Source organism: Anopheles maculipalpis, chromosome 2RL (genome assembly GCF_943734695.1).
Source record: "Anopheles maculipalpis chromosome 2RL, idAnoMacuDA_375_x, whole genome shotgun sequence".
NCBI classification, from domain to species: domain Eukaryota; kingdom Metazoa; phylum Arthropoda; class Insecta; order Diptera; family Culicidae; genus Anopheles; species Anopheles maculipalpis.
In genome coordinates this window covers 40,612,589-40,634,171 of record NC_064871.1, presented here as the reverse complement: position 1 = coordinate 40,634,171, position 21,583 = coordinate 40,612,589, and the positions used below count along the sequence as shown (strand labels likewise).

Below are 21,583 nucleotides of genomic sequence, written 5' to 3'. Positions count from 1 at the left end.
ACATCTTCGGTTCAAACACTCTACCAACCTTGATTGTCAGAGCCGCTCTTGACAGAACGCGTAGAGCGCTCCACTGGAACGTATGTGCGTGCGTGTGTGTGTGTGTGGTAAAGGAATCATAATTGTGACAAAATTGTCTTATGATGTGATTGGTGTCTTGCCGTTTTTTTGTGTTCCCTGCTCGTAAAATCCGTTTTTCTTGTGTTTTCCTTTTCGTTACGCGGCAATTCTGGTGTATCTGTGCGTGTGCTATCCGTGGCCCAGCAGCATCACGCATTCCGGATGATATGTTTTGCGCTGTGTTGGGTTGCTGCTGATCGATAGAAAACACCGATTAGCGCTAGCTGCTGTGAACGGAGGTGCACAGAGCAAAGGAAGGAACCGAGCGCCTAGTTCCTAGCATTTGGAGTGAGGGCGAAGGCGAGCAGGTTGTGTGCGTTTGTGCGGAAGTTGTGCGCGGTGCAGTTAAGGAAGTGATCCGATAATGGCACGGGAGTATGATCATTTGTTTAAATTGCTTATTATTGGCGACAGTGGTAAGTGAACCTTGGTGGGCCTATTTTTTTGTGCTAACAACATGCTAGGAAAGGGACGGGGTAGGGAAACGGTAGGCGAATGTTGTCAGATGATATTGCCGCTTACTACCAACAACCACCCCAACGGGCAGAATTAGTCTTCTTCTCAGCGAAAGAGGTTTCATTGTCTTTTTCGATCATCATAAACAAAGAACGCTGTCTCATGTTTTCTTTACACATCGGAACGTGCGTGAACCGTTGTGTAGTATGCTCGGTTCGAATAGTTCTTCAATCGGAGATACATATCCCCGAGTTCTAGTGGGGACTTGGGATCTAGGGACAAGGGCGGTGACTAACTGAGTCAGGAATTATGCCTATGTGTCGGTGCGTTTGCGGGTGTATTTATGTGAACCGTGCCGTTACAGTTAGGGCCCATGCTTATCAGCAATTGTGGGGTGTATTATTTATTTATATGCTGCCCGTCTGTTGCCACTAATATGCTTCTGTTTGGTTACTTCTTACGGACTTGAACAAAAAAATCTTGCCAAATCTTGCGGTCCATGCAACGCATCTTAGCTGATAAACAGCGAACTGATAAAACGTTATGTTCGCCCCAAAAAGTATTGTGGTATTATTTTTTAAAAGGGACCTTTTTTGCAGCTTTTCTTTCTGTTTCTGTTAAAACAAGTTAAGCTCTTTAGCATGTTGGACGTCGAGATTTGCCGCAGAATATTTAATCCGCATCTCATTCACTTCAGGCGTCGGCAAATCCTCGCTGCTGATACGCTTCTCCGACAATACATTCTCCGGAAGCTATATCACGACCATTGGGGTGGATTTCAAGATACGCACAGTTGTGATTAACGGCGAACGGGTGAAGCTGCAAATCTGGGACACGGCCGGACAGGAGCGGTTTAGGACGATCACCAATACGTAAGCAAAGAACGCATCGCAAAATTGCGTCATAAAGAACGTGCTAAATGGAGCGTGTTAACATGATGTTGGACCTCTTTTCTGCCCTTATCTTACGCTCCCGCCTTGCAGCTATTACCGGGGTACGCACGGCGTCATCGTGGTGTACGACGTGACCAATGGCGAATCTTTCGGAAACGTGAAACGTTGGTTGCAGGAGATCGAATCTAACTGTGACATAGTCAATAAAGTACTAGGTAAGCAAGAAAGACTGCCTCCCGGTTGTTACCCACCGCAACTACAATTCCCCGTTTCAATTCTACACTTTTAGTTGGCAACAAAAATGACGATCCAACGCGCAAGGTAGTTACCACGGAAGATGCGGAACGTTTCGCCAACCAGATGGAGATCAAATTGTTCGAAACATCCGCCAAAGATAATATCAACGTGGAGGAAATGTTTCTCGCGATCACCGAACAGGTACTGAGGCACAAGAAGCAAACGCAGAAACAGCAGCAATCGGAAACGAACAACGATACGGTACAGCTGAAAAAGGGTACTCACAAAAAGAAGAACAAATGTTGCTAATGGTGGTTGCGATCGGTTGCGGGAGACGTCCCTGTTTGGCTGATTTGCGCTGTGACATCCCATCGGGTTAAAGGAAGGATTGGTTAGAGGGTGTTGGTTACTGTCTTTTCGTTTCCTGTAACATAATCACTGCAGCTACCATACCGACGTAAAGCTGTACTAAGCGAGCGAGTGAAGATCAGCGTGTAGTATTGCCTCGAAAAGAAACTAGTGAAAGATGATTAGGACCGGTTCCAAATTTTTAAGCACCACACAACGCCAAAGGGTGCAGACAGGGTGGTGGTCGGATGCCAGACAGGTGGTGGCAACCGTACATGATATTGATTGGCCTCGATAGTATTGAACGAAGAGACTGGAAACGGAAACTGCGTTATCCTTTTGACACATTTGCCCGTGTTGAGTTGAGCAAAGAACCAAAAAGCGCACCATTCCACACGCGACAAGGATGTGGGTCATTTTGTTCATAAATTTTGTAGGAAAACCTCAGTCCCTTACCTATCTACACAGCGAAAGAGGAGGAGAAGAAGAAAAAACCACCACGGAATCAACCAGCTACCGGCAACACACTTCTCATACGTTCTTTCCAGCAAAAACCCCCTTTAAGCGTAATGTGTAACAGTAATAATAATTATTATTATTTTGATGATTGTAAAATGCTGCTTTATGACTTTCTTGATTAAACGTATATTTAATGAAAACAACCGAACCGCAATTGATGCTGCAACGGATAAACAAACAGAACAAAAATCAAAGCCTATCGGAAAAAAACTGTATAAAACTCGAAACACAACCAACATTAAAGGTCTCTTTCGTTGGGTTTTTTTGTTGTTGATTGTATGTACTTTTAATGAACCACAATCGTTTAATGCAGCGTCCAATTACAGCGGATCACATTTCTCGAAGGGACTGCCAGTTAAGCCTTCTGGGCAGTAACACACCGGAACGTGATGTTTGGTCTATAGGTGGAAAAGAAAAGCAAACCACGATCATATAAAAAAATCTCTGCCGCTCGATCTTGAATGTCACAATACCCTCCGGAACGCGGAAACACTTACCGTGCATGATGCATTGATGCCGCAGCTGTAAATACAAGGATCAACACAATTGCCCTTCCGACATCCCTGGAACTCGGTACAATCACCGTCGCTAACGCATTCCGGCCGTATGCACTCTTTAAACGGATCACCCAAATAACCGAACGGACACGAACAGACCGGAATACCGGCCGTGTTTAACCGGCACGAGGCTTGTATACCGCACGGATTATCGGGACACTGGGCTGTGGGGCGAAGTGGAAGGCGAAAGCAACAATGAGGAATTGTTTTTTTTTTTTGCTTATTTGTTTACTGATTTACTCACCATGGCTGTGACTAACAATCGCCAACACGATGCAAATAACTGCCAATTTAAACTAGAACCAATTAAAAAAAAGAAATACAAAATTGAACCTATAGCAAATATATGCACAAATCGATTCAATTTGCTTTGAAGATGACACGGATTGTTGGCGACGGGTGATTCACAAAACAATTTTGGTAATTTTTTCCACTAGTTTTCCACTTTAGATTGGCCTTGCTAAAGCTTCACTGAGAAACCATTCCAGTCCCATTATAAGTACAACTTTAACTTTTTATTCTCGGTAGAACCGAACCGGTACGGTTTCCTAAATACAATTTCACTTATCACTTGCCCATTTAAATTACTTTTATCTGCCACACAGTAATGCACTGCTTATTCGCCATTAAAAATAAATTCGATTCACATTATCAGCACAAATAATCCTTTGCGATATCCGCCTATAACCTACCATTGCTCTTCGAACACTCTTTTTAGCAAGAATTCACAACGAAAATCTTCTAAACCCGTCTAGTCGGTGTAAGCTACAAGTGCATACTGATTACAGTGCACTGGTCGCAAATCTATATTAAACCAAGCACTCATCCAATGCACCTAGCGCGCGGGATCGATTCGAGAAAAACCAGGTAAAAATCGTTTTCTCACGGAACTATGCGCACACATGAATGGCAATTGTTTATCGGCGTCCATAATGCAAATCGCCTAGTAGCAAACCTAATTAGTGTACGCCTAGAGCTAGCGTCCTCGGAACGCGCGAAACACTATCCACTAGAGGGAGAGAATTCGTTGACCTGTAGGAAATAGAACCCCAGTTTCATGTTAAAATACTCGAAACAATCGTTTTACGCACATTGTAATTCATATATAAATATTTCCTAAACAAAACACGTGATCCCTATGCATTCCATCTGTACAAGACTCGCACATTACTTGCAAGTAATGTGATAAGGATCGTACTACGGTAAGGTGATGGAATGAATATCGTTATTCATCATAATCTGCATCATCCAGTCATCCAGGTGATAAGATCATGGGAATCTATTGTCTTTCCTGTTTCCATATCATTCCCTTCAGGCGTTACCGGTTCCGGAGCAAATGAAAACCAATATTACAATTCAACATCTTAAAAAATGGTGTTTTATTTTATTTCATTCGTGTTTAAAGATTGCAAAAAAAATAGTCAAAAAGGTTTTAATTTCCATCGTACTTAAAAAAAGACTCTCCAAATGTAGTAGTAATTATCGCGATTACCTTTGTTACATTTTGTCGTTCGCTGAAGTTCTGTCTCATTATTGATTCAGTTACTTACACTATTCGCCACAGTTAAGCTATCGTGTGTAAAGAAAAGCACATGAAAAATTGCAATAAGTTAAGGATGAAGCATTCGATCAATTTCTTCAGTACGACTAGTTGAGGTGTTGTGTAATGGCGGCTTCCAGTGAACGGATTTAATGGTTTAACGTGTACAAAAAGGCACTTGTACGTATGGCATGGCAAGGTTGGCAAATTAGGGAACAGCATTGCGCTTCTTATTGTAACGGGCAACCGGATAATTCCTTGCGGTACGACACGAAACGAGCGCATCGCCTTGCGTCCCCGCCGGACAGGTACAGACGGCAAGATGGCGCTTCGCCTGACACTGAGCACCTGTGATGAGTCAAAAAAAAAGATCGTTAGATTCTGTTGGATTGCTTATACAGGTCATTGCATAGTTCACTAGCTTACCAACGCCACACTGTCCAATGCAAGGATCCACACACTGGTACGCAATGCAAGCCTTATGATCGGCACACTCTCCATCACTTTGGCATTCACCCTGCGAAGAAATAGATCGCTTTAGTTACCATCTGTGTGCCATACTACTAGAGTCACCGCTCAAACAGACTCACCCGAACACAACTGGACAGAGCATTTCCGGTGTAGCCGGGTGGACAGGTGCACACGGGCCGTTCCTGATTGCTACGATCGTACCCGGGCGTACACACCGCATTCGTACCACACGGATTTGGATTGCACAGATCTTCCTTCGTGAACGGACGGCAGCTGATGAATGGATCGCCGGTCATATCCCGCGGGCAGCTACAAACTGGTGTCAAACCGCGCAGATTACAATCCGCATTCACACCGCACGCACCTTCGCATGGATTTTTACAAATGCCATAGATACAAGCTGGCCGACCAGCGGGACAGTCACGATCACCGTAGCACTCCGGTCGACACTCGGAGAACGGGCTACCAATGTAGCCTTTGGGACATTCGCAGACAGCTCGATGGTTCGTCACCCGGGCACAGGTTGCACCCTTGCCACACTGGTTACATCCATTGACGCACTTGAACTGGCTGCAGTACTGGTTGGAGCTACACTCCACATCCGACTCACACTCATGCCGGCAGCCAGACAGTGGGGAACCCTTGAAGTGAAGGTGGACAGGAAAATACAGTTGTTTGGAATGTGTTTCGCAAGAAAAAAACGGTTCACGCTACTTACGATGTATCCTGGCAAACAGGAACAGGTCGGGACACCGTTGATCACGTCACACTTGGTGTTCGATCCGCAAGGGCTTGGTCGGCACAGCTCCTCTAGAAAAAGGGATACGAAATACGAAAGGAAGAAGGTTAACACCCTACTAAAAGATGACTGTACGGCCGCTTTGAGTAAAAACATAACATCGAATCGTTTGAGGTACGCAACGCCATTTAAGGCATAATTACTCACAGCCGAGCTAAGAAAATAATTACCGACATAATTCTACGTAAGTATACATATTCAGGCACAGAGATTAATGGCATATGTCCTTATTTGGGTCCGACAACCTTCTAGCTGTGTTTGCAGTTGTGTGACCACTCAATTTACTGTTTAGTAATCTTAAATCAAACCCAGCACCGCATCGTTTGTGTGCGTAGGATTATACCGGAGGTAGAGAAATATTCAAATATTTCCTCAAACAATACGCTATTGTGCTGGAGTGGACGTATTTTTTGATAGGTTGTTTTGCTAAATGGCACCGAATGTCCGGGAGTATCGCCCACGTGCTTGAAGTGCCATTTCGAAAATCATAATGCCGTAACGAACGATCAATCGCCACACGCATTAGACCACTAAAACTGTAAAACTCCTCCGAAAAATAAAAGCTTTCGAACGGTTTAGACTTGTACCACGTCCTAAAAGAGTTCACGAAAAACAATTTGGGCGTTTGGAGAAGATCTACAGCACGATCTTCCCGCTCATCACGCACACTCAGCACGATCGCTTTCCTCCATTCCGGTAGAATGTGTTGATTAAGTGTTCCGTAGCAACCACCCCCATGCTGGGCAAACATTTTTGTTTCCGTGCCCGGTTTCATTGCAGCGTACACGGGGTAATTGAAACACAAACATTGTGTATGCGTCGCGTTCAAAGTCAAGGCAAGCAAGTTCCCCACATGGCGCGTTACACCACCAACAAAACCAACGGAGAATACCCGGACGCACGCGCCCCAGCGTAGGTGTGGCATGCCGGAGAACAAAACACAACGCTAAACTTAGATGCCAATGTGTCGGTTAATGTAGCTCATCGCCCGTTGATCTGGTCGATCGTGGATAATGTCGGTTAAAAATTTTCATTGGCGCGCTACTTCCGGGCCGTGTGGTTGTGTGGGATGCTAGAATGCGTGTGTACTTACGGGGATCCTGCAAACGGCAACTACTGAACGGATCTCCAGTTCTACCCCGGGGACAGCTGCACACTGGCACGTGGTTCCGCACCTAATGTAGATCATCATGCATACACAGAAAAAAATGGTAAAACAAAGTGTATTGAGTACATTGCTCTCCAATCGCAGCAGGCCTGCCCAACGTCCATGCACCTACTTCACAGTTGGCATTGATTCCGCATACGCCCGCACACGGATTGACACAGTTCCCGTTACGGCAGGCCTGATCACCCCGGCATTCCGAATGATCGAGGCACTCGGCCCGACGACACTGAACCAGTGGATTGCCACTAGAGCCAGCAGGGCAGGAACAAACCGGGCGTCCACCGGCCGTCTCCTGACACGTGGCGCCTACACCGCACGGATTGCGCGAACATCCTTGCCCTATAAGGTAAGACAGAAACGATCGTGCGGGTGAAGAAAGAGGACTGTTATTGCGCAATTGTTTCGATGAAAACGATCACTCGTGTGTACATTGTACACGCTGGGAAATATCTACTTCTACTGAAATGAATAGTATAAAACGCTACAAAGCCTAAATGTTTCATCAGATACTGGTTCCCGGCTGAGGAAGGTGCGATGAAGGCCAGTAAGTAGTAGTCATTATTAGGTAACAGTTAAAGTCATAGAAACCGAAGCACCTAAGATGATCGTAATAGTAGCACGTTACCCATTGTCCTTATTATTCTGCGTAGACAATCACCGATTGCGAATGGATCTCCGAAACAATTTAGTAATCCAGTGCTCATTTTTCTACTTTGTACTATTACTATTGTTCGGTTTCTGTTAGGCAATTATGTGAGCTGAAAAGGAGATCCATTGTGTCAATTGCGCAACATGCGTGTTGGAAAGTATCACAAATTTGCGATCACTAGTGCGGTCTCTCATGTGTGCTAGATTCGATCGAAGCTGTAGAAGGACACTACAATCGCCCTCCAAAACAAAAAAAAAATAAGTAAGGCTGCCAAAACGTGCCAAACTGTGTCACTCAAGTGTTATGATGGTGCTGTAGGGTGAAGAAATATTGTGCAGGAACATTTTTGATTGGTAGCAGCAGAGATAGCAATGGGATAAGGAGAGTAGAAAGTGAAAATAAAAACAATTCCAATGCCTTCCGTCGCTGTTCCGTCATCGTAGGCAATGCGGCGATTTCCGGCGGAGGTTTGATACTGCCTGGTCGTGATCCCTTGCGCGTTCGTGTAGTACACGATTTCGGGCTGAGGATTCTCGGCCGTGTACGTATAGTACGAATAGACGGGGGACGTTGCCGTGGACGGGTCGACTTTTGTGCGCGTTATCGTCACGATTTCGTCACCAGCCCGATAGACGGTCCGTTGCGTACCTTCGGCGGCGAACCAAACGTTTCCAAACACCAGCACCGCCAGCAGTAACCGGACAAGGGAAGGATTCGCCGACCGCAACCGGAGCGGTATCGTCGGATGCTGGAATGATGGAGAATAGTTCACATTTAACACGAAGGATTGCTGTAGGTTTGTGAGTATTCCAAGGTTTTAAAATATGGGTGTTCTTGAGTTATTTTCTCCTAAATTCCACTGGTAAAAGGGCAACTCTTCATTTTTTGGCACTATGTCCTTGGAAAGACTTAATCTTCCATTTTTGGATATTTGAACTTATTTCACTAGACGACCACACTTAGTCTCTTATAGTTTCTTCTCTTATAATAAACACGAGCTCATTAGACCCTTCCACCTCACTGTTTCCCTTTTTGTTTGATTGTATTGCACACTTCGTACAGGAAATTCAGTTAATTTTCTACACCAATCCATAAAATAATGCATTTTGCACACTCATCAACCGTAACGTACCATTGTAAACGACCTATGGTTAAACACGCTAGCTAGCTGTACGCAAGAATCGTCGACTGTTTTACGATTAACAATTACACAATTTGCACCACGGTTCGCTCACAGTGCTTCGGTGGACTACTGCAGCGTCCTAAGTTCGATCGGTACGATTGACGATTGTCAACCAACTGATCGAAAACCTCCAATAGTGGTGATATATATAAAAATCGGCTTCACACTACGACTACAAAAAAAACTGTGATCTTTGCTTGTTTCGTCATAGTATATCTTGGAGAGGATACTAGGGCGTCCAGCATCGCTTCTTGTCACTCGTATTGCGATCTGCATGCAAATCGTCAACAACCGAAAACAATTAAACGGCATCAATACTACTACTACTACTACCACGATTATCGCCATGTCGGTAAGCTGGCCAGCAGTTTAACGCGTTCGAAGGTGGGGAATGAATTTTCAACCCCCGCAGTATTGGGTCGCGAGTGGCGATCGCTGACTACCCCGACCACGGCGACGATGGTTCTGGGAAGATATCACGGGAGGCACGAGACACCTCGTTCTAACGCAAGTTGGCAGATTTGCTGTACATTCCGAACAACCTTGGCCGAGGTTAAGCGGCATATGTCGATTCCACGATCATCATCACACCCTCCTGGTTCAAGTGGTTCCATTTGTGGAAACAAGATCAGTCGTTTCCGAAGGAAGTTAAATCAAAGCTGGCGAATGAAAACTAATAAACAATAAAAGCTAACGCCAGTCCAGCCAAACAAAATATACACGCGCGAAACGAAAGGTTGTTAATGCTTTTTGGAGCTTCACGCCCCCGTTTGAAACCCAGCTGACTTGAGAGACAGAGGGCAAAGCGCAAATGTAAAACAAATTAAGTTGTAAATTAACATCTATTCAGACAAACTGGAAACAATAGTGTCTCTTTTGTTGAGAAGTTGTTCACATACCAGATTATAATATTGAAACATTCTCTGGCAAGTTATTTCTACTTCTTGATTGCTGTTTTCCGGTAGTACATTGGGTTTTGTATTTTATATAACCAATAGCATGTGAATGTCATGTCTTTACATATTTTTAAGGCGAGTAATAACCAAAGCGCGGCTCCCCGTAGATGGCGAGCAGTAAGAATTTTGAAGGTCTGCTGGGAAGGTTCCATTTTCATTTAATTATACGAGCATGTAATTACGCCACCTGAAGCAGTACTGCGTGCAATAAGGCGATAAACTGCGTTCATTATAGAACCGAAAAACGGCCTTGTATCACGTTGTGTTCACGCATGTAAACTTATCATCTCCTCTTCTATACACTCGTTTAAGTTACTGACACCGGACATTCGTGTGATTACAATTTATGCTTGAGTGAATCGGTTTTATTTTTGAATATGTGTTTGCATACATTAAAGTTAATACAATTAAACAATTACGATTAAGTTATATTATTTTTTTAAACTAGTTTAATACCGAAAGATATTTTAGTCTGTTGAACAGAAACCGGATGTAATAAAAAGGCATTTTAGCGTGAATAATCAGAACAAGCAGAATCAGCTTATTTGCATAGTTGATTGTCGTTTTAGTATTAAAAAAAACATACATAAAATTGCAACATAATATAACATATATGTACGTAAGGAATCATTAATTATATTGAAAATAGAACTACAGTATAAGGAAGCTAGTGCTGTTCAGCCATCGCCAGGATGCCGAACGAAATAAAATAAATTCGTTCGTTCTGTATCTTCACACTTACATATAGAGTACATGATCATAGAATAGCATAAAAAGAAAGATTATTTTTGGTTCCTCCCAACCTCTCTAGCGGTAGGCTTACATTATAAAAATATCGCATGACAGTGGCTGATGAGGGCGGCCAGCATACCGATCTCCTGGGATAGATCGGTCATGTGTTGCGGTGTGGCGATCAGTGTCGGCGCAAACACCGTAGCCAAATTGTGTTCATTCATCTTGTTGATAGTGTGATGGGAAGCGATACGGTTCAAATGCTCCAGAATGTATTTTAGGCAGTGCAGATGAGCGGGTGGCAATGCTTTAACAGCATTCCGTAACGCTATCACTTGTTCGCCGATAGACTTTTCTCCTGCAACGAGCGAAGCATTGCTTGAATGACGATAAAATTCAAGTACTATTTTACCATTTACTTACGCATTGATTCCATAAACAAGGGGAAAGATTGAAACGTTATCAATGGAACAGGAAGCAGACGTAGGTAAAGCTTCAGCACACCAGCAATCACATTGATATTGCTGTACACCTGTCCGGATACGTCCGCCTTCTCGCCATCCTTGTCCAGTGCCATTTTGAGCGCCTCTATTTCATCCGCAAAGCCCGATATCCGGTAGATACCTTCCTGCAGCATGCCATGGTTTTCCACCTCTTCGACACACTTTTTTACGATGAACGGAATGCGGCACTTGTGTGCCGTTACCAGTGTGGTTAAGTCAACGCCAAATATCCCGCGTAGTCGTTTCAGGTCTGGTATACACTTTGCCGGCACCAGCTCGGAACACTTGAAATGAGCCATAAAACCGCAATCTATAGAGAAAAGGGTTGAGAAAATAATTCATTTTCATTCTTCTAGACTTATTCTTTAAAGATCTCCTTTTTACGTACCGTCACATTTCACTCCCTGTGAAGTGAAGCCCCACAGGAAATTGGCACAAAATTCGCACCAATTCAAACCCTTGAACGTATGCGTTTTGAACGCATGTTGCTTCTCGTACTCTGGATAAGCGTTGTCATATGGATCTGGTTTTTCATTCGCACCCCGATCCACCTCCTTCTCACCGCTATCCCGATCGTCTGCTATTTCGGTATCGGCCGTCTCCAGACTATCTTGAACTATTGGCAGTTTCGTTGGTTTGCAAAGCTCGCTACACAGTGACCGCAGCTTGCGCCGATGCAGTGTCATGTACGGACTCTGTTCGTAGCACTTCTTGGTCTGACTCATCATTTCCTTGAGAATTGGGGCAGCGTGCAAGCGCATGTAGAAATCTACCAACCCATCCGCTACCATCTCCTGGATGGTTTCAAACTTTTTAAAGTTCTCCCGCAGATAGTGACCCTTTTCAGGTGAGTAAAATATCTTAAAATGCTTCGTTGCCTGCCCAAACCGTAGACTGAGTGTGTAGTAGTTGTCTGCACCGGGGCTACGTCGTATCAGGTAGCTACCGTCCGGTTTGTCTTTCAGCACCTGTTCACACTCTTTGTGGTCCATCGTTCCGTGGTACTCTTTGCCGTAACGGGTGGGTCCCATAATGTCGTCCCGCTCACATAGTACAGGCTTGGGAGTCGGAGCGTCGAGCTGTATTTTATACACTGCAAATCGATGCAAATCCGTAATAATTAGCTATGAGTATGAGGCTGTTCAACGATGAAATTACTTACGCTCAGGCTTCCAAACGTTTGGAATGGTCAATACTGCATCCTTGGACATCGTCTACGGAAGAGGCCCGGAAAGACTTAGGCCGTGCCCATCCGATTCGTTTTGTAAATAACAACAAATCATGAAGCTTTCTAAATTTAGAATGACAACTGGGCTGGATGGCGTACGTTTACATCTGCTAGTGGGCGTGTTGTAGATTGGAATTGTTTTGGCTTTATTGTTTCCTTTTCCAAAAATACAGTTAAATATATTCATGCGGTCAGACCATCAGTGCAGCAAAAATATATTAGGGCCATCACAATACAAAAAAGTAAATTTAAATTCTTCGGAATAATCGAAACAAATCACACTTTTTCCGCCAGATGGCACTCCAACCGTCTGACATCGGCTGTCAGCTAGCACTTCCGACAAGCCTCACGCTTCCTCTTTTTGTAAACTGCTTGAGTCGATAGGACGTGTATTTCATTTGCTGCTCACGTTTCGTGTCGAACTGACTTAAAAGTAAGTACGAAAACTATAGCTGGCCGATCGGGATGCATGCTGCTCAGTCACTGAATTTAAGCGGTAACATTTTTACTGTGTTTTAGTTTTGCAAAAATGCGTTACGTAGCTGCATACCTGCTGGCTGTTCTGGGAGGCAACGCCGCCCCATCCAACTCGGACATCGAGAAGATCCTCAGCTCGGTCGGCATTGAGGCCGATTCGACCCGCGTTACCAAGGTGGTGAACGAGCTGAAGGGCAAGTCGATCGAGGAATTGATCGCTTCCGGACGCGAGAAGCTGTCTTCGATGCCGGCTGGAGGTGGTGCAGCTGTTGCTGCTCCAGCGGCCGCTGGTGGTGGTGGTGGCGCTGCTGCCCCGGCAGCAGAGAAGAAGGGTAAGTACCGCTGTCTGAAATACTTCACTCGCCGTTTGGTGTGGTTCTTTTGGATGTGTATTTGGTTCGTGCCCTGAATGTAACCGAGTTTGTTTCGCTTTCATTTCTTTACAGAGGAGAAGAAGGAAGAATCGGAATCCGAAGACGAAGACATGGGCTTCGGTCTTTTCGAGTAAAAGGTGAGTTCGCCGTAGTAGGTGCATTTGCACGTTCTGTTTAATAGAATGAAACAGTATCCTAAACCATCTTTCGCTTTAACAATCTGTGATATGTAATTCGAATAATGTGATGTTTCAGTTGCTGGTTATATTACCTTCTCATACCAATCCTCTTTCTATTCCAGTTTATTACTGCGTCACACTCAATGCTGTTATGCTATATCATGTGGATATAGGTAAGTTATAGTAACGATACTCAAGCATTATCTCTTGAAAGCCGTGCCACACGAAGCGCAACTCTGATTTTGCGAAAAAATGCTGTGAGTTTTGTTTACGCTGGTAGTTGCGCTTCGTTTAGGTCACGTTTTACTCCTTAGTGATGAATGAACACATCACCATCTTTCGAATGAATGTTCTGTGATTCTTGTAATGTTTGATACCCTGAAACAATTCCAATGAATCACATGTGGCATAAAATGCTCGGCACAAACATCTAACAATGATATGTATGTATCGTTATCTCTTTCCAGGTCTACAAACAAATCCAACAATTTATGCACCATTATTACAGTGCGTGTAGTGGTGTGTGGACTGGGTATTGTGTACAAAAATGCGTGACATAGGAATAAATTTTCATTTCGAAAACTAGCCACTCTGTTGCCTTGTTCCCTTCACTTCCCGAAGTATCGTAGATTAGATTTTTTTTCTTCTTAGGATTTAACTCACTGTCTAGGAGAAGAAGGATGCATCTGGATCCGAGGACGACGACATAGGCTTGGGTCTTTTCGGCTGAAAGGTACGATAACCTTGTGTGACGTGTGGTTAATATAATCATGATTACGTGCACTGTTTAGTACATTTCGTATTAGTTTTGTTTAATATGATGAAACAGTATCCTAAACCATCTTTCGCATGAACGAACATTGATTTGAAATTCGAATAACCTGATGTTACAGTGCTTGATTATATTACCATCCACGTGTACCCTTTATACAAGCATCAATGACTAACTCTGATTCTCTTTCTATTCCAGTTTATTACTGCGTGACATTTCATAATGCTGTATTGTAAGGATATAGGTAAGTTATATTATCGATACTCAAGTAATGTCTTTTTACACCGTAATGATGAATGACACATCACCATCTTTCGAATGAATATTCTGTGATTCTTGTAATGTTTGATACCCTGAAACTATTTTACGAATCACGTGCTACATAAAATGCACGACACAACAGTCTAAAGATATGTATTGTTCTCTCTTTCCAGATCTAAATAAAAATCCAACTATTATACAAGCAATGCAATGCGTACACGAGAAAAAGGATAACTTCATGGAAGTGAAGAAAGGTAACTATTAATTTTGGATTCACAAATGTAAACTATTCCAATGATGAACTTTTTAGTAAACATCTTTCGGGAATGATATATATGATTCCAAATGCACTAGCTGAAGTTTGCTAATCTAAAATTCCAAATGTGAAAATCATGTTTTGTGAAATTACAATTCTCCTTTTTATTTACCTTTACAGGCTCAGCTCGGCTCACGAACGTATTCGTTGCAGATACGGTTGGATAAAACGCTACGCTACTGGATAAACGGCTTCAGTACAAGGTTAGCTTTTAATTATTTTCTACATTTAATTACGGGTTTCGAATGATGAGCTTATGCTTATATACCATCTTTCGGGAATGATATCCATGATTCCTACCGCACATACTGATACCATACAATAGTACTGATGTGCTACTTACATCTTTGGGACGTCTAAATATAAATTACTAATGGGAAGTTTCTTCTTTTTCTTCCAGTTTCTTGGTGCCTCATGTTTTCAGCTATCGGGACTTCTTCTTCCTGGCTTAACGATCTTTTACACCACGGCGGTCATCTATTGGCTTGCTAGACTTGCTGATACCACTTAGTTGACAATTCAATCCTCAATGCGAGGGAACACAGTACGGAGGGGATTTTGATTCCGGTCCTGCCGTGTGAAGGCCGATCCGTTGCTGGCTCGCCACTGGGCCGCCCCGGCGCTTGCGACACTATATTTTCTAATAAACAAATATTTATCGTCGTCCTATAGGTAAGTATCAGCACACTTTTACCCGTTAATTTTACACTTCGGAAGCTGAGAATAGGAAATAAAATACATATAACAATAGTTTATTTAAACATTTTGGTCTATGTGTCACTATAATCCGATCGAAGTGGATGCTACAAAGCGAAAGAAATTATTTGCTTCTTCCATTTGAGTCTAAGCTCGTCCTCTCGAGCAAGGTAGCAGCTTCATCGCGCTTCTTCTGTGCTTCCTGATGTACTTTCCACGCTTTGTTAGTTTTATCGACTGACTGGCGGATTCGATTCATAATTTGAGCATGATCCAAACCGAGTATATCGTGCCTCATTTCCGGTTCACACAAACGTTGTTCTTCCAATCCCTGCCGTTCGAGCTGCTCGGCTTCATCTGCTGCTTCGTCCTCACCGTAATCCGCCTGCTTCAGCAAACTGTTCAACAAACTCTCCACATAGAATCGCTTGTCCTGAACGAACGTTAGCTGCGGAACTTCACCCATCAGCCGCAGCTGCGAAAGCTCATGGCGCAAGCGAGAAGAGAGTGGCTTCAGGATGCCATCGATTTTTACGTCCCTGTTCAGGTTGGTTGAGAACCAGTAGATGCTTGCTTCACGAAAATCAGGAGCTACACGTACACGCGAAATTTGTATCCCGTATCCGTACAGATCGCTGGCAAACGATCCGGTTGCCATTAGGTCGGTAATGTTCTTCATGAACAGCTTGTTCAATACCGCTATGCGACGATTTGATTCCTTGCCCTGGCGGTTGCTGTTGGCAAGCGATTTCGCCGGCATTAGCTTCGGGCCACGGTCGTTTGTTTCGTCGTAGTATCGTTTCTTCTTTGTTTTGCTGCCGTTCATCAGCTTGTTGAGCACCTTGGCTGCCTTCGTTGAGGACCCGCAAAGGGTGCTACTCGCGGAGAAAAAGCGACACGAAGCTATTTTTAACTGTAAATATAATAACAAATAGATTTAATATCAATTTAGCAAACATCATCGTCTCCTATATGTACCATTATGAAAGCGAAGTTGCTTTATTCCTACGTCTCAACGAAGGGTCAGCTGCGTGCTGCGCTCAATCACCGATCGGTTAAATCATCAAATCCCATCCTGTAAAAAAAAAAGAAACGAATCACTGAACAAATGCCAATTGCGTCCCAGAAAATATTCAACCATAACTGCATCGATGGTGAATGAATGAGGAGAGGCAAATTGGTAAGGTGCAGATATGTAATACGACCACCAAATGACACTGGGGATATAATGTAGGGGATTCCCGCAAAGTAATTTTAATCCACTAATATTTAACTATTTTCCATCAAACTACAAAAGGGTATGCTCAACATGATATAATGAACTTATAATAAGAACGATTCTCACATCATGCCCGCTGACCAATTCTTTGCTTACCAACAAAAATAAATTTCGAATCACGTTGTCAACATTTCAAAACAATAGCCAGCTAGTGATGGCCGTACATCTGATGCCAGGTCGGAACGACATTTTATAATTTATACAAAACGAATTAAATATTGTGGAACACTTTTATGAAACTGCTTATCCTCATATTAAAATACAATAATTATTTCCACTCGCTTCTTTCTGAATGTAATAGAAAGCTCAAAATGTACAGCTTTGGAACATAACATTCCTGCTTCGGATCGGATCGTATACGCGCATTGACAATCGTGACAAGAACGGCTACTCCGGGTCATCACGCCCACCACCAGCGTACGATTACTCAGAAAAAGTAAAGTTAAAGCTGAAGCTGTTCAAGTTGTTCAAGCAAAAATGGCTCTAAAACTGCTGGTTGGCCAAAGTGAGTATTAAATCAACCGTTTTAAGTTACCATTCAGTGCGAGAAACAACATGCGTGTGAAGAATTCAGTGAAATACGGATACACCGTACCAAAATTCGGTGTGAAAGGTCGCACTGACGACTCAATGCAGTGCACCGATCGTCATCCGCAGTGTGTACCGCAGAAGAACGCCCCTCCCGTTTATGAGACGGACGATTGCGAAGATGGTCTGCTGCGTGCGTGCATTGCAGTGGGTGCAATTAGTCATACCCATACGGAAATGGGTGGCTTTTACGAAACATGCCACACCAATTTTTAATTTAATACGATACTGAAGATGCAACTATATTTACAGCACCAGCCCAAGTTCACAGGGTGCAGAGGGAACGGCACGGTTGAGAGTGGCTATTTTTTGGGGGAGACGACGACGCAGAAATTTTTGCCACTGATATTGATTTTTTGGTTGGGCTTGCGCACCACCGAACAACAAAAGAATATGATGTCAGAACGTACGAGAATGGTACGTGCCGAAATGCCGATTTGATGTTCCGCATATCGCGGACACTAGACCACCGCACCACCACACACACTCAATCAAAACAATGGTTGCGTTTTTGTAAATGTTGTAATTGTAATGTAATGTAATTTTACCATTTACATCCACTTTTAAAACTATGGTCCCTACGAAACGATGAAGAGTCATCCCATACTGCCATATCCTACATGACCTTCGTTAAGGTGTTATTGGTTATAGATTTCACTTGATAATGCAATATTCTGAATATTTGTTTTCATGTTCTTTTCTATTTAACAGAGATTATGAATGAAGTCGTCCGCAGCAAGACAAAATCGGATGGCAAACCTGGCACGGAATGGAGAATCCTCATTGTCGACAAGTTGGCCATGCGTATGGTTTCGGCATGTACCAAAATGCACGAAATCAGCGCCGAAGGTGTTACCTGTAAGTCCAAATTAAATGTCCTCTTCCTAATTCACCCAACTTTTACCCCTTTAATCGCAATCTAATGCACACCATTCCATCGCTCTTTCCTTTTTCAATCGGCTTGTGCAGTGGTAGAAGACATCAACAAGAAACGTGAGCCTCTGCCAGCAATCGAAGCGGTTTATTTGATTACGCCGTCGGAGGATTCGATTCGTTTGCTGATGAGGGATTTTGAGAATCCCGCCAAACCAACCTACAAGGCGGCTCATGTGTTCTTTACCGAAGGTAAGTGATGGTGTGCGTGAGTGCAAAGTGTGGATGGATGAGCTCATAAAGAGGATGGCGTTGGATAAAAACGAAGGCCCGAAAACGTGTGATAATTGAATTCTATTTCGTCTGTGTCTGTATCCCAGCTGTGCCAGAAGAATTGTTCAATATACTAGGGAAAGGTACCGTAGTGAAGTTCATGAAAACGTGCAAAGAGCTGAGCATTGCATTCATTCCGTACGAAGCGCAGGTGAATATTTTAAAACTCGTTCAGCTAACGAGCGTTTAAAACTAAACGCAACTAGCCAGGGTATAAGGGAAAACTCCGTTTGCAACTAACACTCGTATAACTAAGCTCGTATTTATATGAATAATCTAAAAATATTACTAGGGAAAGTGGTATGAATGTCCTATCAATGTGTTTTTAATGCCGGCCTTTTGTGTCACAGTCGATTGTCTTCGCCACTAACAAACACAATCACAAACAAACCATCCAACATTTGTGTTTAACCCCGTTCCAGTTTGTCCGGAGGAACTGTTCAACGATATCTGCAAATCGGTCGTATCGAGAAAGATTAAAACGTTGAAGGAAATCAACATTGCTTTTCTGCCGTACGAGTCGCAGGTGTGCCTGAGTTTTTTGGGAATCATTTACTAATCGGTGTTGTAGTAGTTCTTTCGTTCGTTTTCCTTTTCACTTTTTATCATTTGCTTTAGTTTTGTATGATGTATTGCTTGTAGATAATTTTAAATTAGTATTGCTTATTTATATTTGAATTTAACACGCTATTTAACGCATTATCTCATTGCTCTTAAACTCTACCAACGAGTAGCATTACTTGTTTAATAACACTAATAACACCAGTTTTGTGGCTTGGCTATTTGCTTGGATGGGTTACCTTTAACAATTGTGGTAAATGGTGGACCATTTTCTCACTTTCCTTTCTATCACAAAAAGGTCTATTCACTCGATTCGCCCGTCACCTTCCAATGTGCGTATTCGCCAGCACTTGCATCAGCCCGCAGCGGCAACATGGAGCGCATTGCCGAACAAATTGCCACCCTATGCGCTACCCTCGGAGAGTATCCGTCCGTGCGTTATCGAAGGTATGTTTTACCCGTGCATCTAAACTAAAGCATCCTCTACGGCAGCGTATTTATGTTCTGGTATACTCCTCTTTCTTTTCAGCGAATGGGACGGTAACGTTGAACTGGCCCAAATGGTGCAGCAAAAGCTGGACGCGTACAAAGCGGACGAACCGACGATGGGCGAAGGTCCGGAGAAAGCACGCTCGCAGCTGTTGATTCTCGATCGCGGGTTTGATTGCGTTTCGCCGCTGCTCCACGAGCTAACGCTGCAGGCGATGGCGTACGATTTGCTGCCGATCGTGAACGACGTGTACAAGTTCATCCCGTCACCGAACGCAGCCGAGAAGGAGGTGCTGCTGGACGAAAATGACGATCTGTGGGTGGATTTGCGCCATCAGCATATTGCCGTGGTATCGCAGAGCGTGACGCAGTACTTGAAATCGTTCACCGAATCGAAGCGCTTGACGCAAAGCGAAAAACAGTCGATGAAGGATCTGTCGCAGATGATCAAAAAAATGCCTCAGTATCAGAAGCAACTTTCGAAGTACTCCACCCATCTGCATTTAGCTGAGGATTGTATGAAGGCGTACCAGGGGTATGTGGATAAGCTGTGCCGCGTGGAGCAGGACCTCGCCATGGGCACGGATGCTGAGGGTGAGAAGATTAAGGACCATATGCGCAACATCGTACCGATACTGTTGGATCAGAATGTGTCCAACTACGACAAGGTGCGCATTATTGCGCTGTACGTGATGATTAAGAATGGTATCTCGGAGGAGAACCTCACCAAGCTGGTAACGCACGCTCAGATCGATCAGAAGGAGCGCGAAATGATTAACAATCTGACACATCTGGGCATCAACGTAATTGCGGATGTAAGTGAATGTATCCGGCGGTGATGGTGCAATGCGATGCTTAATCAATCGATTTGGTTGCTTTTTCAGGGTAACCGCAAGAAACCATACACCGTACCGAGGAAGGAACGCATCAACGAACACACCTACCAAATGTCCCGCTGGACCCCAGTCATCAAGGACATCATGGAGGATTCGATCGATAACAAGCTGGACGAGCGTCACTTCCCGTTCCTGGGTGGCCGTAAGATGGCAGGATTCCATGCACCAACCAGGTTAGTACATTAGAAGGATCGTCCACACCATGACCGCCGGTCACAACTACGTCATTCGATCGTTAACTTTCTTTTTTCTCCCTTTTTTTTTTTTGTTGCAACCGGTAAAAGCAGTAGCGCACGTTACGGCCATTGGCACAAGGATAAGTCACAAACCGCAGTTAAGAACGTACCTCGGCTGATTGTGTTTGTGGTCGGTGGGTGCAGCTATTCGGAGATTCGGTGTGCGTACGAGGTTACGGCGGCTGTCAAAAACTGGGAGGTATACATCGGTTCGTCCCACATTCTTACACCGGAAACATTCCTCAGCGATCTCGGTTCGCTAAACAAGGAGTAAGGTGCGGGTGTGGCTAAATTAACGGTTGATAGAAAGCAGCGATAAACAAGCAGCGCTAATGCAACGTATCACCGTATTAGCTTTCCTTGTGATCCTCAGACCCAGAAACACAGTGTTCAATTTGTTATCCGTTAAGCAAGCGAATCGGCGAGCCCAGAGGGGGCTTATATATAATCACTGGGAATCTTGTTTCAAATCATCATCCAAAACCACTCTTGATGCGCGGGGTGATGCGTGTGGTAAATCCGGTTTCTTTGCTCCCCGAAACACATACATACTTTTGCTATCTTACGACATTCATAGGAAGGTCGTAATGGTGTGCCATACAACCGCCACACACACACACACACAACGGGGACATTGCGAAGGAAATTGGTCTGAGGAATGCAAATAATAATCGGCAGGCTGTTCTACGTTTCTTGTTAGCATTTTTCTTCATTTAGATGTCTTGACCAGACATTACGGCGCCGGTACATTCCTTTGGAAAGGAAAACAAAATGTGATTAGTTTTGTGTTGTTGTTCGTTTTTTTTTCTAATTCATTACATTGTGCATTCGTGCACGGGCAAATTTATATACATGCGCGTGTACCTAGTTGTTGCATTATCCTATTATTACTAT

General features: G+C 43.8%; 8 protein-coding genes across 12 annotated transcripts in view; 3 read left to right on the top strand and 5 right to left on the bottom strand.

Moving 5' to 3' along the window:
- Positions 1-427: 427 nt before the first annotated feature.
- LOC126559103 (ras-related protein Rab-35) lies at positions 428-2,055 on the top strand. The gene is made up of 4 exons (XM_050215213.1): positions 428-536; positions 1,274-1,448; positions 1,560-1,684; positions 1,759-2,055. The coding sequence occupies exons 1-4, from the start codon at positions 485-487 to the stop codon at positions 2,013-2,015; spliced, it is 609 nt and encodes a 202-aa protein (XP_050071170.1). The 5' UTR covers positions 428-484; the 3' UTR covers positions 2,016-2,055.
- An 838-nt stretch (positions 2,056-2,893) lies between these two features.
- Positions 2,894-4,661, bottom strand: LOC126567127 (delta-like protein D). Its single transcript, XM_050223359.1, has 4 exons — positions 4,623-4,661; positions 3,375-3,426; positions 3,071-3,294; positions 2,894-2,971 (listed from the first exon to the last, which is right to left on the bottom strand). Exons 1-4 carry the CDS (start codon positions 4,659-4,661, stop codon positions 2,894-2,896), a joined length of 393 nt encoding a protein of 130 aa, XP_050079316.1.
- Positions 4,662-4,878: 217 nt separating this feature from the next.
- LOC126567126 (neurogenic locus notch homolog protein 3-like) lies at positions 4,879-9,860 on the bottom strand. The gene is made up of 8 exons (XM_050223358.1): positions 9,840-9,860; positions 8,406-8,505; positions 7,221-7,447; positions 7,034-7,115; positions 5,860-5,951; positions 5,261-5,782; positions 5,097-5,187; positions 4,879-5,018 (listed from the first exon to the last, which is right to left on the bottom strand). The coding sequence occupies exons 1-8, from the start codon at positions 9,858-9,860 to the stop codon at positions 4,879-4,881; spliced, it is 1,275 nt and encodes a 424-aa protein (XP_050079315.1).
- Positions 8,709-21,583, bottom strand: part of LOC126558167 (26S proteasome regulatory subunit 6B) — a 199,445-nt gene continuing 186,570 nt past the window's right edge. The window contains exon 5 of the mRNA XM_050214130.1: positions 8,709-8,721. The gene's annotated coding sequence lies outside the window, so the exon portion shown is untranslated. The remainder of the gene's footprint in view (positions 8,722-21,583) is intronic.
- LOC126557926 (beta-chimaerin) lies at positions 10,673-12,383 on the bottom strand. Its single transcript, XM_050213841.1, has 4 exons — positions 12,294-12,383; positions 11,520-12,224; positions 11,052-11,441; positions 10,673-10,986 (listed from the first exon to the last, which is right to left on the bottom strand). Exons 1-4 carry the CDS (start codon positions 12,340-12,342, stop codon positions 10,721-10,723), a joined length of 1,410 nt encoding a protein of 469 aa, XP_050069798.1. The 5' UTR covers positions 12,343-12,383; the 3' UTR covers positions 10,673-10,720.
- LOC126559466 (60S acidic ribosomal protein P2-like) lies at positions 12,677-14,378 on the top strand. 3 transcript variants are annotated; one of them, XR_007607041.1, is made up of 5 exons: positions 12,677-12,792; positions 12,879-13,168; positions 13,283-13,347; positions 13,512-13,562; positions 13,857-13,974. XR_007607041.1 is itself a non-coding variant. In XM_050215630.1 (4 exons), exons 2-3 carry the CDS (start codon positions 12,889-12,891, stop codon positions 13,342-13,344), a joined length of 342 nt encoding a protein of 113 aa, XP_050071587.1. In that variant the 5' UTR covers positions 12,677-12,792; positions 12,879-12,888; the 3' UTR covers positions 13,345-13,347; positions 14,360-14,378. The 3 variants fall into 3 exon arrangements, 2 of the variants coding, with proteins under 2 accessions (XP_050071587.1, XP_050071586.1); XM_050215630.1 differs by lacking the exons at positions 13,512-13,562; positions 13,857-13,974 and adding an exon at positions 14,360-14,378; XM_050215629.1 differs by lacking the exon at positions 13,857-13,974 and having other exon boundaries at positions 13,512-13,564.
- LOC126567125 (putative ribosome-binding factor A, mitochondrial) lies at positions 15,559-16,447 on the bottom strand. Its single transcript, XM_050223357.1, has 2 exons — positions 16,413-16,447; positions 15,559-16,347 (listed from the first exon to the last, which is right to left on the bottom strand). Exons 1-2 carry the CDS (start codon positions 16,413-16,415, stop codon positions 15,559-15,561), a joined length of 792 nt encoding a protein of 263 aa, XP_050079314.1. The 5' UTR covers positions 16,416-16,447.
- On the top strand, positions 17,104-20,967 carry LOC126557515 (protein ROP). Of its 3 annotated transcripts, none has more exons than XM_050213313.1 (8): positions 17,104-17,218; positions 18,013-18,159; positions 18,271-18,426; positions 18,930-19,033; positions 19,367-19,515; positions 19,598-20,372; positions 20,442-20,626; positions 20,741-20,967. In XM_050213313.1, the coding sequence occupies exons 1-8, from the start codon at positions 17,191-17,193 to the stop codon at positions 20,961-20,963; spliced, it is 1,767 nt and encodes a 588-aa protein (XP_050069270.1). In that variant the 5' UTR covers positions 17,104-17,190; the 3' UTR covers positions 20,964-20,967. The 3 variants fall into 3 exon arrangements, with proteins under 3 accessions (XP_050069270.1, XP_050069269.1, XP_050069268.1); XM_050213312.1 differs by having other exon boundaries at positions 20,738-20,967; XM_050213311.1 differs by lacking the exon at positions 18,930-19,033 and adding an exon at positions 18,555-18,658 and having other exon boundaries at positions 17,105-17,218; positions 20,738-20,967.